Source organism: Xenia sp. Carnegie-2017, unplaced genomic scaffold (genome assembly GCF_021976095.1).
Source record: "Xenia sp. Carnegie-2017 unplaced genomic scaffold, XeniaSp_v1 HiC_scaffold_3, whole genome shotgun sequence".
Lineage (NCBI taxonomy): Eukaryota > Metazoa > Cnidaria > Anthozoa > Malacalcyonacea > Xeniidae > Xenia > Xenia sp. Carnegie-2017.
In genome coordinates, this window is record NW_025813493.1 from 4,336,480 (window position 1) to 4,361,160 (window position 24,681).

Sequence of the window (24,681 nt, forward strand, 5' to 3'; positions counted from 1 at the left end):
AAAAACTAAACACACTTTACTACAAAACAATAGATTTATAAGTGAATTATGTCTTTAACAACAAAGGAATAAAAGCACCCAAAATTTTGCAAAATGATTTTATAAAAACGTAATTTACCTCGATACAATGAACAAACAACACGCAAACGTTCATCAAATGTTCCTTGTTGGTAGATAAACCTTGAGCACGACAGAGATATTCTTCCAAATACGTACAAACTTCTTTTTCCCTTAAAAAAGCATTTTTTTAATACAACACAATACAATAATTTTTTGATAGCAACAACGCAAATTGATCTGTTCTGCTAGAATATTGATCGTTTCTTCGTGAAAAACCTAAACTCTCCGCTTTTTTGTAAGTTATCTTAACTGGCCAATCGAAAAAAAGTGCTTTGCCAAAAAATTATTGAATAAAAATTCAAAAACACTTTCATTATAATAAAGATGACTTGTGATGAAGCTAGAGCTTACAATGTACAAGTAGATAAAAATGTTACCACTGAAACGCATTTCCGCAAGACATCGCTATTACTCAGCAAATCGTGCCCGAACTTTAGCATAAATAACACTAATCACTAATTTTCCTTGCAGAAACACAAACAAAAAATGACGTTTCTCATTTTATGTAATCAAAATTTTGGTAACTAAAACGTGGTGGAATCATTTGATTTATTTTCACAGCATCAACATACCTTCCTTTGATTGAAAGAAGTTGTTGTAAAATATATGATCTTATAGCTGGAGTGACATCAATGCTGTGACCGTCGAAAGGAGAAAAATCTTCTGTGAATTCTTCATCGTTTATCACATAAGCAATGAAGTGTTTTACAAGTTCATCTTGTGGTAAGTCATCACCAAAGCAATAAACAGAGACAACATTCATGAAAAAGGATTTGCAACGATTACGAAAACTTCTCCACAACTCTAACGAAAGCCTAAATAAATAAAGTACTTGTAAATGGAAAATTTTACTTTTTAAATTACATGTTTATCAAATTTAGCTGTTTGAGAAAGTCTATCAATCTAAAAGTTCTTTTAAATAAAACTATAAATAAAAAAAGCAATAATTTCATTTCATAAGCATATATATAAAAGCAAAAACGACTCATTCAAGTGGAGAATGAACGTTAATTTTCTGGACAAGACGCCATAATTTATGACCAAACGTTTATACCATACATTAAATACAGACATGTCTACTTTGATTGTAAAGCTTTGAATACAAAATAGTTACCTTATTGTTTCATTAATTTGCAATTGAAAATCATTGCCAACATCGTGTCTACATGCAGGACATACGTCATGATCGTTAAGCCAATTGGTTATGCATGATAAACAAAACACGTGATGACATGGTAGCTGTACAGGATCTTGAAGTGATCTCTTGCAAATGGCGCATTCGTCATCAAATCTAACACCATAATAATTCATTAAGCATAACAGAAATGAACATACAACTAAATTTCCATGTTGAGGAAATCTTTAATGCGCAGATAAATGGTAACAAAATATGTTGCTATGATACAAAATTTATTAATGAATGCAGTGTATTTTAATATAAACTTTTAAAACAGTAAAAGTATATTAATGGGTTTGTTAGTCAAAATTAATACCACAATGTAAGAGATAAACATGCATTTTATGAAAATTATGATCATTACCACAAATGTTAAAAACTGTGACTCTTGATCTGGATACTTACTTGACAATTCGTTTATGCAAATCTTTACTGCAGTCTTTCAAAAATCTTTCAATAACAACGATAGTACGTAGTGAGGTTAAGTCGGGACTTTCACCCAATGCCTAGAAAAGAAAATAGGCGCTAAAGGAAATCCATTGAAGTCTGCTGTTGAAAATCAGTGGCTTTGCTTTTTCAAATTCGTAACCTTTAAAATTTGGTTATTGAACTTAACATAATGCATAAAATACAACTGGACACATGTTTATTGACATTTCAGGTGTATCAGTAAAGCTGTGTCTTACTCGACCGTACTGCATAGCAAAAATTAATTCAATTTGATTTAATATAAAAAAGGCTTTTTTAAAAGGCGATTCCATTCAACGGAAATGATCTATGCATTTAGGCTAATACGTGAAAACTTTACCTTTAACAATTTCAAAGCATTACGACCATCATCAGTATGATTCAAATCCTCAGGTGGACAAGTGTGTTCAATAAACATACGTACAACATCCAAACGTGTGAACATGATCCTATGTATAAAACGCGTAAGAACAGAATGTAACTTTTAGTAGATGTTAAAAATTAATGTCTAAAACATAGAGTTCATAGTGACCTAATGAAGGATATTTTGAACATTTTTCTTTGTACTCTACCACATTTTTTAGAAAAAAAAATTAAATCAAAGATTTTAATAGGTGTATAAAAATTCTTTAATAAAACATGATGTATCAGTTGACTCGATTGTTGCTATGATATCATGCACTATGTTCGTACTCAGTTTCCTTTTCTCATAGCCATGATATATTAAACACAATTCTTTGCATATTATATCCAAAGATCAATTGACACTTACCAACAAACTTTCAAAATCTGCTCAGATTTTTTTGGCAAAAGAGGAACAACATTTTTTGAGTTCCCACTGTCCGTTATTGACGCTTTCATAACCTGAATGATTGGACGTAGACATTGAACTTGATTACACCACGTCTTTCGTTTACGAAGACTCGTAAAATCATTTAAATTAGGCTCCAGTTCTTCTAGACAGCACTGAAGAGCCACTGCATCTAGGCACTAAAATGGTGGGAGAAAGTATATAATTGTACATAGTTCTTTAGTCAGATGCAACTGTTTTGAATACTTGTAATGAAGTGGAGATAAAGTATTGAAATTTGCTGTACATATTTTACAAAACAAAATCGGTAGGTGGAGTATATAATTACATATCACGTCTATATTTCTATGGCACGAATATTCCACAAATCAACGGGTAACTAACTTAGTGACTTACCAATTCTGAATCTATAATTCGTAATGGAGACGCCATAAGTTTTTCTACCACTTGAGGAAATGCATGAACAAGTTCAGAGAAATTCAGCAAACGTGATTGAATCATGGAATAGGCAAAATGAATGAGAGGAATGTCCAGGTGAAATTCATTGTTTTCATGAAAAGTTTGGTGTATTTGCCAAGACGTCGCAAGTACAGCGTCGTATATCAACTAATAAAATAAAAATATAACATTTGTTTAAACGTGTATACGTCTATTTCTATAAATGTTGATTTACAACTACCGGTGACCAAAACGTACGTTGCTCTTACAATTGTGCTTTGAACGCATTGGCCAGCACATTGAATTTTTAAAGTTAACAAACCTTCAGTTCATTTTCAACAATTGGCGTATACATCATATGTAAAAAGTCATTTAAATAACAATTCGCTGCTTCCTTCTTGATATCCGGATCTTCAAATGCCAATTTCTTCAATCTTCCCAAAGGAGAAGCATCAAAACATTTCTTAATGACGTCAATCTGTTTGTAATAACTCCTGAAATGCAAAAAGTATATGTTGAAAGAAAGAACAATTGTTCTAACCAATTTTAAAATTTGATCGTTAATATATTCCCAGAGACTAACCATACAAACAGAGTTCATCAAATTATTATAAATTATAAAACAATTTTTAAATATTGAAAAAAAAAGGTGAACAATTGAATTTAAAAAGCTTAAAGTATAATATAAACATCCCTTTTAACTTAAGCAATGTGTATGTACGTATGGACTCTCCTGTCGGGGCGACAGATGAGTAGGCATGCAGGTCTATCTGCGAGAGTGGGACCTCATGTGTGAATGGAGGGCAATTTGTGATGCACACAAACGCCCGCAAACGCTGCAGGGGTACGAGACAAGAGGGGCAGAGCGTTGCTTCTTTCGGGCCCTTTTCTCCTTGATGGCGGCTGCACTACCGGCTTCGAAGTTCCGAACGCCCTGGGAGCATAGATGCCTCCACTGCAGTCTGTCTCCCGCGAACTCCTCCCAGGTGTTTGGGTCAATGTTGAAGCACTTGATGTTGGCTTTAAGGGTGTCTTTGTATTTTCCAATTAATATTTTATATTTTTGTTAAATTTTCAAAAACTACAGCAGTCACTGAACGATCAACCTAGAACTAAATAGCCCGACGCTCGCTTAATCAAAGCAAACCAAACAGCCGTAAAACGTAGAGGAAAACACGATAAAATTTCTACATACCCCCAACTTGCAACGAAAGAACGTGAACAATATCTTTAATTATCCAGGAGAATGGAAATTTTCCTTCAAAACGATGTCCAACTCCACTGCTCAACACAGTTGCTCGTTCTCGTAGCCTACCGGATACAGGTGAAATGAATGATTCATAGGTTATTGCCGTAAGGTTGTCTTCCTTTAACATTTCAAGCCATAACTTTCGTGTCCAAGTGTTTTCTTCAAGAAGCAAGTTGAGGTTTTTATTACGATCACAATACGCAATAACTTCGGACAAAATAGGAGAGACAATTGACGATAATTTTTGCCATAAAGCTTTCCTAAATGTGCCAGTTTCCTGTAGATGTCCCTGACATAGCGCTTCCTCTTGAAGCCAAAGCCTTTGATCATCAAAGCATCTTTCATCACGCTCGTGGAGCAGTTTATACATACGAGCAACAAGAATGTTTGATAGGTCTAAAACAAACAAAAAATGTACCTCGTATATACGTATGTCCCGCAGTAAATTTCAGCCACTAAAAGAAAAACTACAAAATTGTTAGAAACCTGTTTCATCTCCATCTTCGGCAGGTAAGCAATCCAGTAATATCTCAATTCGTTTTGTGGCTCTCAAGACGTCATTAGATTCGTCAAAGACTCTTGCAGCAGCAGTTTGCATGCAGTTCCTCAGCAAGACAGTGGGACGTATATTTTCTTCGTAGAAATTCTCCTCAATATTCTATATAATCAAATAATGATAAAGAAAATTTCTAATCAAAGCGATAGAAAACTGCTGAGGAAGGTTGATAAATTTGTTTATTTCGTAAAAAAATCACGGTATCTTTTATTTTTTCAAAAATGCCTCATTTTCATCTATATTGAGCTTTAAATAGATCAACCAATCTTTAAATAGATCACTTTCGATGAATTAAATGTAATAAAATGTCGTAAAAATTGGCCATTAGTATAATATATACGTAAAGATTGTATATTTTTGTTGAAGGCTACCAATGAGCCTGCTCGCAGCCTGAATTTTCTCACTAGCTACCTAGTTTGCACACTTTGTTCCAAGATCTATAAATGCATAAGAGTGTAAAACAACATTTTTATAGAACCTTGTCAGTTAGTCTTACCTGCACATCACTGTCTGTCGGTGATTCAAGGTCATCATTTAGTGATAGCCGTATGTCTCCGAGATCAAGATTATTATTTGAGGAAACATTTAAATTAAAAAGATCACTAACAGATCGATTAACAAGTAGTTCAATTTGCGGTAACTTTTCATTTGCCTCAAGAAGTTCGTCAATATGGACACATCTCCATTTTCCACCTTGAAATCCCACAAAATGCTGACAGCCACCAGCAATTCTCGGCAACTGGATGATAAAAATAATATGAACGGGTTTCGGGTTAAACGTTTCCAAAGATATACGACGTGTTTGATCAACAAGATAACGACTGCACGCAATAAGATTTGAATTTTTCTCCCCGTCATCACACTGCACCAATAGGAGTCCTTCAGCACCTCCAAGTTTGATGAAGAAATCGCTAATCAATATAAATTTATGAGTTTACAATGAGGTAAAACTTTAAAAAAACAAAATAATAGACTTACTCCAAAGTTTTGACAAATTGTTGCTCCGTATGAAATTCTTGAAGACTTATACATCGTGATTGCCAGCCTAGGAAACCAGCTTCAGCTGCTATAGCACGAGCATTTGCTTCCGATAAAAGTCGCGAGTGGGTGGTTATCTGTAAAATAATTCAACAGTAAAATCACAGCATAGAAACAAGCAGCAGGGCTACGTCGCTGTGAAACTGGCTGCTGCATATTTAATTAGATTATTGGTTGCTGCTAGTTACCTCAGCTCTTCTATTGGTCGGAAAATTTAATGGCTGCACTATGCTAATGACATGCGTAATACGATATGCGTAACACAAAAAATTTCAATAGAGTGAAACTACTGTTTGGTTTGATACTATGATAAAATGAAGTTAATTTCTCTTCATTAAAAATCGCACGAAAAACTTTGCATGCTGTTTATTTTGAAGAAATAAAAAATATATGTCATATACTTGAAACCTGAACGAGAGAGCCACTGTCTGCTGTGCTGCCTTTTGTTTGAAAACAATGAACTAAATATTTCTTCAAACTTCCGTGTTGTTGATTTTGGTAATATTCCCTACGAATTTCGATGGCTTTGTCTTTTAACTGTGATACTGTGAGTCTGGCAATTGCATCAGGAGATGCACATTGTAAAAGGGTTTTCTTTGAATCTTCAAGTATCTAATAAACAACAAATTTTATAGCTTTAATGGTCTGTGATATTCGCAAATTAATAATTGCAGATGGAAACAAAAAAGTGAGAAGAAAGATATAGTAAACCACAACTGTGACATGTGAAATATATGACCTCTTGTGAAGTTTTAAACTAAATATTAAAAATTCTTTTTCGTACTTGCAATTCATATATATACATAGCAAAAACGTAAATTTATTATTCTTGGTATTTTTTTGTTACACCAAGAATACTATACTTTGAAATATTGCTGGAATGCTAAATGCTTCTACCAGCACACCTTAATATCAGAGTAACCAAACTCAAATTTTTGAATCACGACATTAGCTGCTGTATCGCTGTGATAACCAACAAACAATCACCTGGTCCAAAAAAACTAAAAATTGGAAATAATATCTGAGTTATTTCTAAGGTTTTTTGGTGCATGTAGATGCAACTTTGAGTTGATTGCAACTTTCCTAACACGCATGCACACTAAGAAAAATGGGAATTAGGCATCGCATAATTCAAACTGTGAATACGAATTTAGGTGTTAGTTCAATTTATACGTGTTTTATTGTTTCATTTTCATTCCGACATGTAGAAATATTGTCTGAAATTTTGTATAAATCATCATGGCATTTATTGCTTCTTTATATATATATGAACATATGCATTCAATTCATAAAAACATAATACAATCATGAAACAAGTATGAACAAGCAAGACATAAACAAGTTACAAGGGGTAGACAAAAGTACTGGCACTCTTATAAAATTACATGCTTATCAACGAAGCTGGTTGAAAACCCAACTAGCTATTGCATACCCACAGCATTATTTCTGCAATTTCTTAGTATTATTTTTTTCTCTTTTAATAGCTTGACTAAACTTAAAGTTGACGATCGTGAACATAACATTTTTGTTTCATTTATTTTTCAACTGCATTTTTTATATTTCTGGAATATTCTCTCTAAATCTAAGGAGCAATAAACATTACAAATCTCTTAACTTTATTTTCCACGTTGCAAAACTTAAAAAATAAAACTTATCACAAACTTGATGAGACCCTATATGATAATGTTCATTGTTCAGTGATTTCGTTCATGCAAATAAATTTTTTTTAATGATATATCTTTGAGTCTGAAATGATTCCTAGATAAAAACCCTCTCCAATCCGATGTCAGGAATGTTTATTTAAACTCTATACACTTATTGTCTAGGTAATATTGAAAAAAATTTCTTAAACATTAATCGATGTCTTTATATATCAATTAAAAAATTCCGATCAAAAACATTGGCAGTCCGTAAGTTTGATTGTGGGATGCAAATATTATCGTGCTTATTCAGTAAAAACAAGGAATTTCACAAAATTTGACGAAAATTGTACGACAAATTCAATTGGCAAGGCAAAAAATTAATAGATGAAGTCCATAAAAGTGCTCTTTCGGACTTCATTGAATAGGAATGGTTTGTCAAATAATCTAATACACCTTTCTTGTGATGAATATTCGTTGTTTGCTTTAGAGAATTTTGCAACCCACTTCTCCAGTTCTTCAACCAAATCGGTTTGACGTTTAGTCAAACCACTTGACATCACCAACAAATGTTTCTCAAGACGATTAATAAGAGGAATTGGAAAGCGCATGTAAACGTCATCTTTTTCAGCAATCACTATCAATCTAGAATATGAAGTAGAAGTTTATGTCATTTGAGACAAAACTTGGGAAAAAATTTGTCCCAACAATATAAAACCATAATGAATTATCTATAGGAAGTGGTGCAATGAATTGAAGTGAAACAAAAACACTGTTCCAGCGCTTATAGTATGTAATAAAGTAGATACAATAACCGTTATTGATTTTTCTTAAAAAGAATGTGCATCACACAAAAAAATTTACTTGAAATTGTCAGCAACACGGCACTTGACTCTGTGGTTTCTAAGGCCTAGATCGACGTACTTTTGTTGATCTAGATACACGTAATACTACAAAAGATATAGGTACAAAGTTTATTATTTAGTTATAGCTGAAACTATTCCTCCGAATATAGCATTAACTAGCAAAATGAAAAAATGCTGATAAATAAAGAAAATTCATATTGACACGTGTAAAATACCCCATAGTCCCACACTAAAAACGAGCTCCACCTGGTCATTGGCATTTACACCTATACGGTGTTTCCTCTACACTTTGAAATTTAGAGTATTCCGAATCACCATGCAGTTACAGCATTCATTATGCTAACCTGGTTTAAAGCATCATAAAGACTTTCATAGAGACTTTCCAAGTTTAGTAAAATCACCATTTTTCCTGTTTCCATGCACACTTTAATACGATTAATATTTCGACAAATCTATAATTGATATCATATTAAGTCCACTTGCAGACATGGCTTTATACATCAATGGTTAGTTTTCCCAAACGTCCAGTAACTTATTGAATTGATTATAGGTGTCTTGTGTGTGTTTTACCAACGTCAAACATATCGAAAAAGTTATCAAAAAAATATCAAAGCTGTTATAGCTTATTTCAACAATAGAAAAGACAAAAATTCAAAACAAACAGCATTAGTCTTACAGTTGATATGCAGCTATATTCACACCAATTGAAAATTGAGAAAAATAGGCACGAGAAAACGAGAAACGTTTCACGTTTTGAACTTTTGAGTTTCTTCAATGTTTGCAATATAACAGCATTTTGACAAGAAAAAATGCTTCATATTTTTATAGCATAGGCAAGAGACATAAAGTTTAAATTTGACCATTTTATATAATTGATTGCATCAAACTCTACAAAATCATTAATTTTAAGTGTCAGGAAACTATTGTGATTAAACAACGTGTTCTAACTTGGCTTTCAGGCTATCCGTGCAAAGTATTTACAAATTCAATATAAATAACTATTCTTTGTTAAAAAAAAGTTTAAAGTAATAGAATAAGAGCAATATACTACTTATTTCCAGAAAGCCCAATTTTCAATTATATATACCTGTGTGTATTGTTGATCTTTTGGAAAACTGCTGCCAAAAATCACTTCAGGCTCATGCTTATGAAAGTCCTTGCCTTGTAGTAATCTCAATGCTGCATAGTTCTCAGTCAAAACAAGTAAATAACGACTTTCTCTGAAATTTTAATACGTATGGATGTAAGAATTGAGATAATATCACAAGAGTCATTTGTGCACTGGTAGCTTGGTACATGACTAAAGTATGAACAATTTTATATGAAATACCCTTCATTCTCTGTTCTACCCAAACTGTTATGAATAAGACAGACGGGAAGACATTCCGGTGAAGGAGTCTAAGAACATTGCAGAATAAATTAATATTCCAAAACTTTAACAAGTTTTTTCTATTGTATGCGTAGTACATTACCTTTATATGTTCAAGCTCTTGGAAATGTTGACTAAATATTTTAACAGGATTAAGATCATCCAAACCACTAAAATTTCTTCTGATGCATTGCTCTAATTTAGTATCACCAATCCAAGCACCATCATTAGTAACTCTAGCTGATCCATTTACCATCTTTACAAGACTATTCAAAGAACAAAGTACAAACGCAGTGTTTTTTACAGAAGATAGTTCCAATTTAAAATTACATTATAAAATGTAGACGCTAAGCTTAAAGCCAACATATACAGCATCTATTCGTACAAATTGTTTTGATGTACTTTGAAATAAAAATATAGAGTACAAAAACACATTCATACCTATAAAAGTCTCTCAGACCAAAGAATTCGTCTTTTTGAGCGTTTTCTAAAGTTTTGGAGACTTTCTGCTCTTCATACAAATCAAAATATCCTTCGCACAACTTTTTCATGATTCCTTCTATATTGTCATCATCATTGCAAGAACATATACCCCTAAAAAATTTGTAATGACCAGGAACAGTAATTTATACACTTGTAAAGAAAAAATCATTTTATGTTTTGTTCACAAGTCTTATTTGCAATACGTTAAAGGTGGTGATTGCTACAAAATTCAAAAAAATGTTTTATCAGCGTTTACAATACTTGCAGCAATAGTCATACAAGTTTTCGTTGGAATTAATAAAAAACATACTGAAAAAGTATTTTAGAAAAGATCACAGGTGACCAGTTATGTAAGTCAATTTCATATTCTTAAATGAGATTTTATTGAAGTTAAATCACTATGTTTACTACAAACCTTGCACTGTCCAGAAGTTCAGTTTTGCTTGGGGCTCCTCTACTCAACATTATTCCACGATTCATTTTTGCGGGGTCTAAAGCCCAGTTTGACAAACCTATAAAACCTACACGGTTATGATCAAGTGTCTTTCCAGATTCTTCAGAAGTGGCTGTACCGTCTTCAAGTAATGGATGAAGTGTCTTCAGTGGCATCAATGGTGAATCTTCTGCTAAACCAATCTCGTCTAACACAACTACGGAGACGAACTTGCTCAAATCTTTGTCTTTCTGAAGTTGGGAACATTGTTCAAAGATGGAGATGATACCTTCAGGTGTAGATAAAGGGCTGCATTGATACGAGTGCATGTGAATCTAAATATATTTTAAAATATGGATTATTATACTCTTTACATATAACTATGAGCAAGACAGCCAGGAAAGAACATTAACGAGTTTCAATCAAAACTATAGAAAAAAAGCTATCTAGCGCCACGAATAGTAAAAAATCATTACTTAAATTTAGGACAGTCAGCTGGAAGCTTAAGGTAGCTTGTTCTTATAGAAAAAAAACGTTTGGAAATGGTGAAAAAACTTTCTAACCTGTTTCAAATTCTTAAACAATTCGTCGTTAGACTTTCCAGCTTGCATGTTAGTTGATATTACATCTTTTGCTAGAGACTTTGAGCTTCCTGGTTTACCAACTACAAACAATGGGATTCGTAGTTCTGCACATATCGCCATCATAAAAACATTTTCACAAAGTGCTGTATTTCTTGCAATATTCTGGCCAAGTTCCACATCGTGCAAAAACGTTCGTTGACACCTTTTGTAAAAAAACATTTATATATTTACCAAGTTCCAAGAATGGAATCATATCAGCTAAGTTCGTCAACTATCGTCATTTACTTCACGTAAATACAACATTCAATTATAATTTCAAATTGACAATTACAAAATGAGTTATAATGCCGCTTCATCAGGCTTTGTTTGAGTAAGGCACGTACGTATAAAAGTCACAAAAATACAGTGCAAATTATGAGAGAGATTCTTATAAACATCTAGGTCATTAACACTTAAGGATCTTACTTTACTATTTCATCCTTCATCCTTTTAACACCTCCAGGAAGTGGGCATGATTTGTCAAAATACTTGATGATGTACCGGCAATACGCATGTCTTTCATTTAGTCGTGCATAATAACAAACACCAATACCTTGGACGATGGAAAACACAATACGATTTAAAGGCTAAAGAAAAAGGGATAATCATTTTAGTGTTGATAATTGTGTTGACCGTAAATATTATCATGGTTGACAACAAATACAGAAACAGTATATTAAACTGTGAGCAAATTTGAATACAAAATAAGCTTATAAAATTGAGATGTGAGTTCTGGACATGGTACAATGACATATTGTTTCAAGTAAATTTGACTTGCCAGAAAAAGGAAATTACCAACAATTATAGCTGTTGGGTTTATAGAACCCAAGCCAAATAACATCACACGACTATAATTCATAAACGTTTTTCGTGTACCATAAAACTAAACTTAATCTTACCAAACTTTCCTCATCTTCTTCTTTACTGTCACTGGAATCATATTCCTCTCGGTGAGAATCATTAATGATTTTCATTATTAAATTATAATTGTGGTAAAACCAGTTTATTACTGTCATTGTTCGTTCAACATCACGAAGGCTGACAAAGCTACATTCGTTCTAATCAAAAGAGAGGAAAATGTGTGTGGATCATAAATTGACTCGACATTTAAATGGCCCTTGAAAAGATCTTTAATGTTCTACCTTTTGTTTCCGCATGTATTGTTGGGAAGATGACAAAACTTTAGCAATACATGAAGCTTGGACATCGTTTCCACTTATTTTTTCATCGGATGTAGCAGATGTCTTGAATTGTAAAATGTTGACATATATATTTTGTGTATAACTATTCGATAGGTAATATTTCAATGTTTATTTGTTGGTCATGTTCATCGGTTGATAAAGCATATAAATTTGTATTATGATAACACATATACTTTGTTGCATAGTTATTTCATTGTAATTGGTTTATCATGTTCATCTTTCAATGTTAATAACAACAACGTGAAAAACAACTTACCGGTATTATTGAAGGAGTGGTCACATATCTCTTCACTATTTGTCTGGTATATAGTTCCTCAGTGTGATCCGTCAGCTGACCAAAGTCCCAGACAAGAGGTCTCAAACTTTCAGGTAAAGGATGGACACGATACACGAGCTGACGGAGAGGAATGGAGCCTGGGAAAGATAAATATAACATCATAATGTATTTATAAATTCAAAGTGAATAAATCAAACATAAAACTTCATTTATACAAAATGATCTTTATCTGCAAATTTGCGAAGAAAAAATCAATTTTATGATTATTAGATATAGTTGTCACGTTTCAAAACAAAGATTACGGGTTTTTTATTAATTATGATAAAGGAACAATTATTCGTTACACTAATTTAATTCCATACCTAGTTTATCTTCAGTCTCGTCAGCAGAAACATGGTAACCCAGACCAGCTGATTCCAATTTTTTAATCATCTCGTCAGTGTGTCTTAAATAAAGTAATAGTGATAACTTTATAAATGTTTGATACATTTAATTACGAGGATATTTAAAAAACAACACAAATTTAAAATTAAAAACCAACTTCCTGTATGGATTACACGCAGCAATAAAATGAAGACTAGTCAATTTTGGATCGATATATCGGCCCTTCACTCGTCGATCAACCATTATCTCTTTGATGAGATCAATTGCATCTGTTGTATTTGCTACATCAAAGAACAAAATTGTGTCAACATTTATTTTTTGGTTACATGAAGCCAAAATTTCCGCCTCTGCGACTTTCTTCTCTATTTCGTCGTAGCTTGTTCCGCTATGAACCTGTTTAAACACAATTGAGCAACTGTGATCGATATCTAGGTGAGAATTTTTACAGATGCAAACATTCCCTAGAAAGTTACGTTTCCTTCAAAATGAATGATCCTGTTTTGCCAAATACATTATAGCATCACAAGTAACTCAAATTTTATGAAAAATGCAGTAACAAGATCAATGGAAGTCTAGTAAGACTCGTAATTTAGAATTGTTTGCGGCTAAAAAATCAAATTCGCAAACCTTCATGAGAAGTAAGTTCTTTGGTCCATCAAGTCCAGCCTGAAGCTGACACATAAATCGTATCAATCTTGTTTTACCACAACCCGTTTCTCCCATGATAATGACAGGAATGCCACATCTATTCCAAAACAAGAAAAGAAGAACGTGCGTTACATATTGTCCAAGTTGCAGTGATTCAATCAATGCAACAAGGATGTTTACTGACGTATTTCCAAATTCAAAGACAAGAGATGAGAGATATTTATTTCTTACCATGCTTATACATATAAATGGTATGTCTACTGAGATAAAATCTTCAAAATAAATATGGAGTTTTTCAGCTAAAATCAGTATGGTATTCTCGTGCATGGAAAGTTTTCATTTCTTTCGATTAAAACAAAAACAAAATAGACAAATGACAATTTCAACATTTTTGTGTATATATTTAGCGTCCTGTAATATACTGTGAAAAATGTGTACCAAATTTTACTCAATTTACCTAAATCTCATGTGAATGGCCAAAATTTTCTCAACGTTGTCAGTGGTAAGCTCGTACGTTGGATCAGGATCATGAGGATAATCAATACCCATGACCTGACATAAGTCGTTAATCCTCACATCACTAGAAAATAACCATACACCTAACGGTTAATGCCGTTGCCATGGCAATAAAAGTTATTCACTTTTTTTTAAAACTTCGGTTTTTTACAAGAAAAAATCTCTACTCCAAACTATGTAAACAAGATTGTATCTTCGTCTTGTTTGTCAATAATAACAAACTAACCGTCCACCTATTTCGTAGTTTACATCAAAATCTACCCCTTGCACCTTCAGTTGACCTCTTAAAGTGGTTGGCATCAAACGTTGTTCTAAAATAGTTCTATTTCCAGGGTCCAGCAGGTCTCCGTTATCATTCAACAAGAATCCCAAAAACGTCATACTATGACGATCAAAGTTGAAGAAAATATATGGATGCGAACTGAAAGAAAATTAAACATTTAAAAATGAGAAATAACCACAAGAATTATGTTTTACAGAGAATGATAATAACTCAACAGTGATTAAAGAAAAAGGTCTGTATCATTCTCATTCATTGTTGCCATGCATTGAATATATTTAGTATTTACAAAAGTAGATCACTGTTAGGACATGGAGTTCAATGAGAAGACACATTATACTGTTTAGATAAACTTATTTGAATAGTTTTACATTAAAACTTAGAATGTTTTCAACGTTCGCCATGTTGGTAGAAAATCCCACATAGTGGAATCTCATTTAGGTTGATTTCATGCATCGGCGTTTTGGTGTAACCTTCCAACATGGTCGTTTTGACGTCACATGCACGCAAAACTCTATTGAGTTATTTCAAATGTACCTTAATTCCCAACGTCGACGTATTTGAAAGGGCTCTAGATCGTCATTTACCACCTCATCAGTGTCATCAATACCCAAATTGCGATCACTTAGCGATCTGGTAGCGAAGTCCTAGAATAAAAAACATTTAAACGAGCTAAAAAAAACTTGATGAACAAGGTAGAATCATCTATTTTAAACTAGCTAAACTTAAAACAAAAGCATCTCTATAATCTCTAAACCAGTATAGATAACATTTAATATAAAATTAACAGTGTATTTGAAATGTGTAAAAAGTTAAGATCAAAATTGCAAAAAGTAATTTGTAAAAGTAGAAATTTGTGCAATTGTTCAGCTAAGTGCCTATGTGAACACAAAATTAGAAATCTTTTCATAAGTCAAGACAAGCGGGAGTGATTCAACGTTGAACAGAAGAAATTTTACAAGCAATGAAACAATGGTCGCTACAAGTTAAGCTAACTATTGAAAAACTACGTGAAAATGTAAATCTTACCCGTGACATTTGGATCATAAAACGCACGGCAAACGTCTTAAAACCTTGCAACAAATCTCCAACCAAGTTAGTATCACAAAAGACACTTTCCTCACAATCATGGAGTTGAACATTTAAAAAGTTAGCAAAGTGATGAAGCTCGGCCCATAATGGATTGCGTATTCCACAGTATCTGAATGAAATGAAAATCCATATATCTATAAATGCAGCCATTCAAAAAAGTAAATGAAACAAAAAAAAAACTACAGCAGTGCATTATGAATTAAAAACCTCAAATCTAAGAAAAATCAAATTATGTTAATGTTGGAGACAAAATATATATGATTAAATACGTACCACACTCGCTTTATACAAATGACATTTACTTACTGGATCAAAATAGTCAACGCTTTATTTGGATCGCTTACAGCAACACGAGGATCATTTATAAATGAAAAATTGTCCAAGTTAGCGCCAGTGGATACTTGCAACAAATATTGTAAAGCTCGTTGATATTCATCACTGTTGAATTGCTCTCTGTCGAAGCTCGTATCTCCTAAATATTTTTCAAACATTTTAGTGAAGTAGAAAAAATATATGCGTCTTTAAAAGTATTGAAAGAACGATTATGTATTGTAACGTCAAAAACTACCAACATCAACACCATTCAATTCATGACATGAATTGATAATAAGTATGTATTGAAAAGACAGCATGAACAATACAATTTTTTTATGTGAAAATCAAATGTTATCAAATGATAAATGCCATATCATATGTAGTACTGAGAGTACAAAAGTGAACTGTTGATACAAGTCCTTTAGGCATAAAGGTGATTTTTTGTGTTTCTAAGCACTTTCACGTAATTTGGCACAGTTGGCTTTGAAATTTTTGAAAATATACTTACAAGTTTTTTCTAGTGAGAAAACCGTGGTAAAAATTAACACAAGCCATGTGCACAAAAATTACTCGTAACCATGAGTTAAAATATAGATTGTGTCGCGCAAGCTATCGAAATTTCAAGAGCTTGAGTGCATTGTGGGAAATTTGCATAAATTACTATAAACAGCTAGTACGTTGACTCTTATAGGTGGAAGTAAAGTAATAAATCTCGGTTTGATTCGTGAAAACGGGAAAAAAATCCAAGTTTTAATTTGTTGCGTTGATAAAAGCAAGGCCTATTTTGAAGGACTTTTAATAACAGTTCTCACACTATGAAAAAATATTGCGTTCTTAAAAATTCCAATACTAGCTGTTTTTCTATGTCCGAGTGCATTTTTTTAAGAGACCATTGTCTTGGCATATATTTTTTCTATTCACCCTTTGTGGAAAATGTTATCTTTGGCTCCTCAGGCGAAGTCATGTATGTTAAAATATTTCTTACCATCTCTTCGTAATTGCAAATTTCTTAATGTTTCCCTTGGTGAAAGACAATGGATGCGTGGTAAAACTTCATGAACGAATACTTGCCACTTGACGGTCGTTTCGTGAGTTCTACGGATATAAGTGATAGTAATTTTTGAATACTGAGCAAATCTCAATATTTTATACTAGCTTAGGCTAAAAACAAAATTTAGATACTTTAGAAATATCGAATAAATGATAACGACAAAATATCAATACAACAAACATTTTTTATCAACTAAATAATAAATGGAAATAACTTGAGTGCAGCAAAGCTGAGTGTTTTAGCAAAATGTTTATTTTAATTGTAACGAAAATTAAAAGAACTTACTAAGTATTTGTATATTAGCAAAAACTACAACTATGACTTTGGATAATCTCTTAAATGAACATGAATGCTCATTTTTGTAAAAATCAAATAAAATATGAAAATGTGTACCGGATTTTGATTCGTAGGAAAATTATCAGATGTTAACATCGCAAATGTCTTGTCAGTTGTGTGTTCAACAATATACAAATCGGTTGTTTTTCTTCGCCAAATATTTCCATTGTTATCTTTGACAGATCCAAGGATCAACAGTTTAAACAGAAAGTCATCAAGTCCTTTTGATACCTTGAAAAATTTTACTGTTACATTTGTTTCTAAGACAATAGGAATTCCTCATTAAAATATCTTCATTTTCATTTCAAACTTTTTTCACTTAGCTGTAATTGTACAACTTACTGATTGAGAAATGTCTAGATGAAAAATTCTTGAAACAGGAGCATATCTTTTTGGAGCATGTGAAAGGAGGTGACGAGTTATCGAATTGCCCTCAACACACACTCCATGGACTGGGATAGTACAACACAATGATGATTGGAAATTTCTGGAATTTTTCTTTATAGTGCTTGAAAGACTTTTTTCTAATTGTTTAGTAAGACGTTTTACAATCAAACTTTTCCCCATTCCTGCTCTAGATGACTGGATAAAACGCACACATGAGCTATAAAAAGAAAAACAGTTTTCTAGCTACACTTTTTGCACGTGTTTCAATGCCAAATTTTTTGACAAAATCTTTAAGACCTCTTATCCAAAACCAATTTCCCTTTCAAAATCAAATATAGCTACATTCCATGGCATGCCAAAAAATATTAATGTTTAGCGAATAAAAAGACGCTTATATAATACATACCTTTCTTCATCTACAATAGCTGCTGGCATGAAAGCATTGTTTATAAGTTGATTTGTACAAACAAGTTTTTCTTTCAGATATCTTTGGACACCTTCCAATGACGTTAGTGGAGGAAATGAGCGACGATAGGGATCTAATGTTCTCACCATATTCGATTTATCATTTTCAATACTGCATATTACGACCAAGTGATATTCTGAGATATAAAAAGAAGTAAAAAATGACATTCTCCAATAAATCACTTGAATCAAAATGTCAATGACAATGCTTTCAATTAAACAGATAAAAAACGTTCATTGGGGGGAGGTTGAATGTTGGCATTGAATGAGTACCAATAAAATACAATGCTGTATCGTTGAAAGTGCATTAACTTACTGGACTGTCCTTGCGTTAAAAAATCAAGTAAACGCAGTGCTTCTTGACTGACGTTAAAGTCCAAAAGATCTGCATTAACAAGACAAAACAATCGGCCAGTATCGTCAACTACAGCTCGTCGCCAAAATAGTTCAACCTATATTAAACCATTTAAGACAAATCTTTACAAAGCAAACGTTTACTTTTTAATATATCATTGATGTAGGGCGAATAACAAGTTCATGAAAGGCAAGGTTAGCAATGGTTATATGTCAAATACACAATCACAAGAAACTAAAAATGTTACAAAAAAATATGTTTCTCTTTCATTTAAGACAAGAACAAAACCTCAGGAAATACAAACACATAAAAAATTTTTGACACTAGACAAGACCCCTATCTGAGCGAATTGTATGTATTTTTATAGAAGAGTTTAAACATTTAAAACCTCATACGAAACAGAGCATATGTGACCCTGCTCGGAGCTAGTACGAAAACTGATACTTGGATTTATTTATATTTGTTTGTAAAGCCTGTTGTAAGATCTTTTCGTTTGGAGTTCATAATGAATGAATTAAATACTATGCAAGACAATCAGAAGATGAATGAAAAATATACTTTAATGCAACCGTACCTCTTCTGATGTCGTGTTCTCATCACAAACGAGCACTTCTTCTTCGCTTGGTAACGTTTGATTTTCACTTCCCATGAAAAGAGACACCACGCAACCAAATACCTCACCTGGTTTAAAATATTCACTTGTGAAAAGTTATTCAAACTCTTTTTCTTGGAAGATAAGTGTATGAGATGTCTACAGCCATAAAAATTACATACTTCCAATCAATAGAAAAAGAAAATACCTTTAGAGACAAGCAATAGATTTGGCTCCCCTTCTTTAAAAACGGTAGGAAATCGTCGATCTACTTGGCTATAATCTGCATGAAATATTCAAATCAGTAAAAAGATAATTCTGTCAACATTTATATTTTAGGTCATTAACTAGCCTTACAATGTAGAAACTAAAACTCTGTTAGAAAAAGAATTTATAATGATTGCTTGTTTAATGCAATTCATAAAAATTCCAACTGGATGTAAAATGTATGAAAACAACACCAACCAAAGTTGACTTTTCTTGAATCAATATATCTTGACATTATCAATTGCACTAATCTACATGATCTGTCCTTCGCTTAAATTGCTTGCAACATAGTAAATGTTTTTATGCCAGTGTTTGTTTGTCCTAGTTATGTACAAATTAAACAAATCCTGAATTGAAAATAGTGCTTCATCTAGATTGTGTTAAAACGTATTGGTAGTGCAAAAGACTATAATTTAAAAAAATAATAAAGTGTTGTGGATGAAACTAATAACAATATGCGTTAGCATTTACTTGTTTATATATTTCCTCTCTATGCGTGTAGATGATTTTAGTTAATCAAACCTGTTTTTGAAATCACTTCCAAAACAGCCGCTAAAACCTCTAACGACAAATATCTGTCCTCCTCGTTATGAACGTACGGTTCATTGAAATTGGTGAGTGGAGAGATGCTTTGTTCTTCATCAATGGGTCTAAAGTCAATCAATGAACATTAATAAAGTTGTTGAGTACAGCATAGCTTAATGTATCCCCTGCAGTAGGAATTTTGAAAATATAACTTCGTCAATTTTCAAGAACACAAAAATTGGTGTGCTATTTAATAATGACTAGTTGAATGCAATTATAAAATTTAACAGGAATGCAAAGAACCTCCTAGACCGTGTTTCACATTTCTACAATATCGTTATTTAATTTCTATGCACATGAAGCCCTAATGATCCTTGCAAAAACTAAAAGAGCAACTGACCTTTTGCATAATATAACCATTAGTTGATTGTGTTTAAGTAATTAATATAAACTTCTTTACACTTGCATTTCAGAAACTTAAGCCAAGAAGAAAGGTATTTTATAAATTGCGTCTCTCAGCCAAACATAGTGCACGTTTTCAGTGGCAAAGAGAACCCAATTACTTGGTTCTGCTGAGAAAATTTTCGTGTGTTCACTCAATGGAAAAACAAAAGATTTCTGAAGATTTGAATGATTTTCACAAATAATGTACAACAATTAAACTTTAATCCAAAATAAGAGTTTTACCTAGTAGGTTGAGAGATTTCCAATAAATTATCTTCATCTCGAGTGTCAGAGTCAGTACCAAACACTTCGGTTATAAGATCAGAAAGACGAGGATTTTGCTTTGCTTCTTGTGATAAAGCCAAGATGTTTTCTTCGTCATCATTACAGTCAAATACCCATGCAAGAAGATCGTCCTTTGTTGCATCACGACCACAAACTTGTAGAGCAGCTAGTATGTATTCCTCATCATAGCCCTGGGACTCTAGAATATCTTTTACAGAAGTAAGCACTTCAAACGAATTTTGTCTTCGTATATGTGCATGTAATGTTGTATCCTTTTCGCCATCTGTGTCACCGTCACCGTCCTGGTCACTGTCAAAAGGTTCATCCACATTTTCCAATTCTTCTTCATCTTTTAAATACACAAAATTCTCTGGAATCATTGACTTTGGTACATTTGCAAGTATTATCGGATCAATGTCATTCTTAACTGTTTGAAGAAGCACAAATATTTGCCATGGAAGTTCATTGACTGCAGTTTCACCAACACAAGCTTTGGCAAGTTCTTTTCGTAAGGTTAAAATCTGCTTCATAGTAAAATGGTTTAAAGAGTAGCAATGCAATCTTTTTTTATCGATAGTTTCTTTCCATAGCTTTAAGTCGTTTTCCATGTTATTACAATATTCATTAATGCTGGAGAGAAGTTTGTCATTCTGATGTTCTTTTTTACTGCATTGAAACTTAGATTTCCAGGTGAGATAATTGATTTCCCCCACATCGCAAAGTTGCAAGTAAAGTTCACTTAATCTCAAAATTCCTTCAAAAACCTAAACCAAAAGTAGGCATACACGTAAAGAAATTGCAAATATACCTTCAAACACTTTGCCAATATTGCAAGTAATCAGTTTCGAAGGATATTTTATCGTTTAAATTGTTGAATGATTTAATGAACTAGTTTAACAATGTGACCAACATTTATCTTCATAAGAATTCAAGAGGCACGATAAAAAATCAAGTGTAATCTAAAAAAAAATTGAGAAAGCAAATAACCTGATTGAATTGGTCGACTTCCTCCTTTCCACTGTCTGCTTTTCCAGCAATTAACATGAGTTTGCTTTGAATATCTTTAATTTCATCCAAACTGTAAATTTTTTCCTCTCGGTTCCTATCGGTATCCTCCGGAACAACAAGAACCACGACCTCTTCAGGTTTTCCACTTGTTTTCGTTGCTTTGTTTCCTTTTTCTTTTTCCTTGTCAGCAATGTAGTAAATACCACATGAATTGATTGCTTCCACTTGGAACATTGTTGTCAAAGCAACTGAACCATGTGACTTTTTGATCTGCTTCAGCCAAGAAAGATTTTTCTGCGTTAATTCCTTAAAGTAAAAAATTGACGTTAGTTATCATTAATTAAAACATGTTACGCAAGAACAGAAGAAACCTTTGACTTTTTTTTTGTTGATTTAGATGCGAGATAAATAACATAAAAGCTTTTTGTTTAGCGTGCTCAGTAGTTTCAGGGCAAACAAATTTATAAATTCGTCAATGCAAACGTTTTGCAATACTTTGTCTTGCGTTGAACAGTACAACAGAATTTGATAATCGACACTCTATTTAATTTACGTCATTTTATCTCCCAACCTTGCAAACGCTACAGTTTCTATAAAAGTTTACAATAACAAAACGATGGTGTAAATTCATTAAACGTAACATCAGAGTGTCTAAAATAGCCACCTATATACAATGAAGTTCAACTAGAACACTTACTAGCTTTCTGTCAATGGTTGGATTGGCATCAATCACTTGCCAGAGAGGTTCGCAATGTTTCATCAGTTTACGAAAACCATGCTCTTCACGATAGCCAAATATCAAAGAGCCAAATCCCAAACAGCTTGTATGCATACAAGAAATACGGTCAATTTCTATATCGCTTTCACCAGCTGATATCATGGCCAAATCAACGAATACCTTTAACTCTTTTTCATCTGGAAATTTACAGAAAAATTGAAAGAGTTCGCAAATCGCGAATTATCAACATACAACCCAAAGCACTGTGACGATAGCTTAATTCATTTTGGAAATTAATTAACCCTTCTCCTTTCGGCAGCAAACTATGAATTGTATTTATTTAATCACTAAGAAATCAGAAAACGTTCTACCTTTAATATTTTCTCTCAACCAATGAACTAATTCAACACTTTTGGCAAACACTTTTAAGCAATTCAGCCTGCAAGAGGTCATATTATCTAAAAGCTCTCCCGCTTTCAGTAAGTCATCTTTCACATCGTTAATAGTTTGATCATGGAGGTTACCAGATATCATCTAAAAGTAAAAACAATATCATGTTGCACACCACATATTTTCTTTTAATAAAAAACCATGCTTAAAAGAGTTTTAAAACGATTTTATATAAACAAACAGTAAAATGAGGGCACTAATTGGTATATTCAGATTAGCTAACAATAACATGTACAAACCGATCTGAGCTTGATAAATCAAATCCATCAAACAGTTGCAAATCATTTATGTATAGAAGTTAGAAGAAAAACTAAAACATTGTTTTAAATTTATCCGTTTTGCATTACTGTTATTTTATAAAGGCAAAAGATGTTTTTTCTGTTTGCACTGGCTTATGCACACCTCAAAGACGTAGACGCAACAATAAAAGTCTTTTTTTTTCTGAAATAATTCAAAAATTCAATTGGTCACTTTTGTGACAAGAATGCTTTATCATATACGGCTGCTGAAAGCCGTGAAAAGATATTTGTTGATCTCAAAGATTTTGATGAGCATAGTACATGTACGTTATTTTGAATGCAAAATATCCAGTCAAAAACAACCACTAAAATGAACGTTTTCACGACGATTGATGATGAATGTTTTTCTGCCTTCAACCACTTACAATATCAGTGTTTAATTGAAGTTTTAACTTTAAAATGCTGAATCATAGTTATACGTAAATGCAGTCATCCAAGGGATAAAATAACCATATAAACTTACCTCTTTAATCAATTTCACATCAGAAAAGTCACCTTTCAAATAAAATACTCTGCGTACATCAAGTATCGCCTGCGCAGCTTCCCCTTTGAAAAATAACTTCTTGTATTTTGTCACTTTACCAATGATATCTTTGAGTAGTTTGTCAACATCGCCCTGCGGTGGATAACCAAAATATTTTGAAAGAAGCTTGAACTCTTTTTTTAAAGCGTCGTAATTATTTCCAAGTAAGCGTAAATATTTATCAATCCTCGTCAGCTCCGTTACACCATCAAAAAAATCTTCATTAGCAGCCTTAAGTTTCTCTTCGATGACTTTCCAAACATCATCGTGAATCTTCTGGATGCTAAAAACTTCATCTTTTAACTTTTGCTGAAACTTCTTCCAGTTGTTTTTAAACAATTCACTTTCTTGCATCGCAATCATATTTTCTATCATTAGGAGAATGCTTTTGTCCACTTTGAAAAACAATGAATTAAAATGACCACGTTCATTGGTGAAGCCAATTTCGCGCAGAGATAAATCACGATAGTCTTGATCAATCTTTTTTCGCAAATAGGAAAACTCTTCATCAACTAAAAATAAACAATGCACAAAGTGATTAAATTAAAATTTGTAATCAATTTCTAGATATTTTTTACAGTTATTTTTTGTATTTAAAATTTTTCCGACATCTGCTCTAATTTGTCGGAATGAATTTTTTCAGCATAAAGCTATATATATATCAGAAAGTGCATCTCAAATTCATTTCTTGTGTTTAATATAATATGTAGTTGGTGTCTTAATTATAGAAATAAATTATTTATTAAAATGATGCATTCTTTGTCTTGTTGCTAAGGTTTACAATAGGATATGCTTTATAAGGATTTATAAGATAGGATATGCTATATTTCAGCATTCTGAGTGTTATTTTGGCAAGAAAATCTGTAAAACTACAGAATCTGTTCCTATATTTTGGTAAGCAAAATAGCAAAAAATCTGTTGAGAAGAATTATTAAAAGAATATTGTAATGCAAACAGCTGTCTTCAAAGAATACTGCATAATTCAGAAATA

General features: G+C 32.6%; 2 protein-coding genes across 2 annotated transcripts in view; both read right to left on the reverse strand.

The window, feature by feature from the left end:
• LOC124454086 (E3 ubiquitin-protein ligase RNF213-like) overlaps positions 1 to 3,404 on the reverse strand; it is a 49,885-nt gene extending 46,481 nt beyond the window's left edge. Inside the window, exons 1-8 of the mRNA XM_047004895.1 lie at positions 3,337 to 3,404; positions 2,973 to 3,182; positions 2,538 to 2,755; positions 2,106 to 2,214; positions 1,703 to 1,803; positions 1,235 to 1,411; positions 693 to 935; positions 119 to 230 (exon numbers count right to left, since the gene is read on the reverse strand). Of these exons, the coding sequence (XP_046860851.1) occupies positions 119 to 230; positions 693 to 935; positions 1,235 to 1,411; positions 1,703 to 1,803; positions 2,106 to 2,214; positions 2,538 to 2,755; positions 2,973 to 3,182; positions 3,337 to 3,372 (1,206 nt within the window). The 5' untranslated portion in view covers positions 3,373 to 3,404. The remainder of the gene's footprint in view (positions 1 to 118; positions 231 to 692; positions 936 to 1,234; positions 1,412 to 1,702; positions 1,804 to 2,105; positions 2,215 to 2,537; positions 2,756 to 2,972; positions 3,183 to 3,336) is intronic.
• A 39-nt stretch (positions 3,405 to 3,443) lies between these two features.
• The window catches only part of LOC124454937 (E3 ubiquitin-protein ligase rnf213-alpha-like), a 42,327-nt gene continuing 21,089 nt past the window's right edge, over positions 3,444 to 24,681 (reverse strand). The window contains exons 19-60 of the mRNA XM_047005689.1: positions 23,631 to 24,202; positions 22,790 to 22,952; positions 22,398 to 22,615; positions 21,680 to 22,006; positions 20,651 to 21,456; positions 19,961 to 20,088; positions 19,380 to 19,454; positions 19,154 to 19,260; positions 18,541 to 18,676; positions 18,166 to 18,361; positions 17,715 to 17,976; positions 17,430 to 17,603; positions 16,971 to 17,112; positions 15,977 to 16,142; positions 15,608 to 15,779; positions 15,116 to 15,225; positions 14,525 to 14,719; positions 14,240 to 14,362; positions 13,762 to 13,879; positions 13,292 to 13,527; positions 13,113 to 13,195; positions 12,730 to 12,887; positions 12,414 to 12,515; positions 12,171 to 12,329; positions 11,698 to 11,858; positions 11,212 to 11,434; positions 10,631 to 10,983; positions 10,174 to 10,326; positions 9,836 to 9,998; positions 9,694 to 9,761; positions 9,451 to 9,583; positions 8,708 to 8,815; positions 8,362 to 8,447; positions 7,914 to 8,142; positions 7,520 to 7,530; positions 6,763 to 6,820; positions 6,266 to 6,469; positions 5,798 to 5,934; positions 5,316 to 5,730; positions 4,750 to 4,921; positions 4,210 to 4,659; positions 3,444 to 3,508 (exon numbers count right to left, since the gene is read on the reverse strand). Of these exons, the coding sequence (XP_046861645.1) occupies positions 3,444 to 3,508; positions 4,210 to 4,659; positions 4,750 to 4,921; positions 5,316 to 5,730; positions 5,798 to 5,934; positions 6,266 to 6,469; positions 6,763 to 6,820; positions 7,520 to 7,530; positions 7,914 to 8,142; positions 8,362 to 8,447; positions 8,708 to 8,815; positions 9,451 to 9,583; positions 9,694 to 9,761; positions 9,836 to 9,998; positions 10,174 to 10,326; positions 10,631 to 10,983; positions 11,212 to 11,434; positions 11,698 to 11,858; positions 12,171 to 12,329; positions 12,414 to 12,515; positions 12,730 to 12,887; positions 13,113 to 13,195; positions 13,292 to 13,527; positions 13,762 to 13,879; positions 14,240 to 14,362; positions 14,525 to 14,719; positions 15,116 to 15,225; positions 15,608 to 15,779; positions 15,977 to 16,142; positions 16,971 to 17,112; positions 17,430 to 17,603; positions 17,715 to 17,976; positions 18,166 to 18,361; positions 18,541 to 18,676; positions 19,154 to 19,260; positions 19,380 to 19,454; positions 19,961 to 20,088; positions 20,651 to 21,456; positions 21,680 to 22,006; positions 22,398 to 22,615; positions 22,790 to 22,952; positions 23,631 to 24,202 (8,117 nt within the window). The remainder of the gene's footprint in view (positions 3,509 to 4,209; positions 4,660 to 4,749; positions 4,922 to 5,315; positions 5,731 to 5,797; positions 5,935 to 6,265; positions 6,470 to 6,762; positions 6,821 to 7,519; positions 7,531 to 7,913; positions 8,143 to 8,361; positions 8,448 to 8,707; positions 8,816 to 9,450; positions 9,584 to 9,693; positions 9,762 to 9,835; positions 9,999 to 10,173; positions 10,327 to 10,630; positions 10,984 to 11,211; positions 11,435 to 11,697; positions 11,859 to 12,170; positions 12,330 to 12,413; positions 12,516 to 12,729; positions 12,888 to 13,112; positions 13,196 to 13,291; positions 13,528 to 13,761; positions 13,880 to 14,239; positions 14,363 to 14,524; positions 14,720 to 15,115; positions 15,226 to 15,607; positions 15,780 to 15,976; positions 16,143 to 16,970; positions 17,113 to 17,429; positions 17,604 to 17,714; positions 17,977 to 18,165; positions 18,362 to 18,540; positions 18,677 to 19,153; positions 19,261 to 19,379; positions 19,455 to 19,960; positions 20,089 to 20,650; positions 21,457 to 21,679; positions 22,007 to 22,397; positions 22,616 to 22,789; positions 22,953 to 23,630; positions 24,203 to 24,681) is intronic.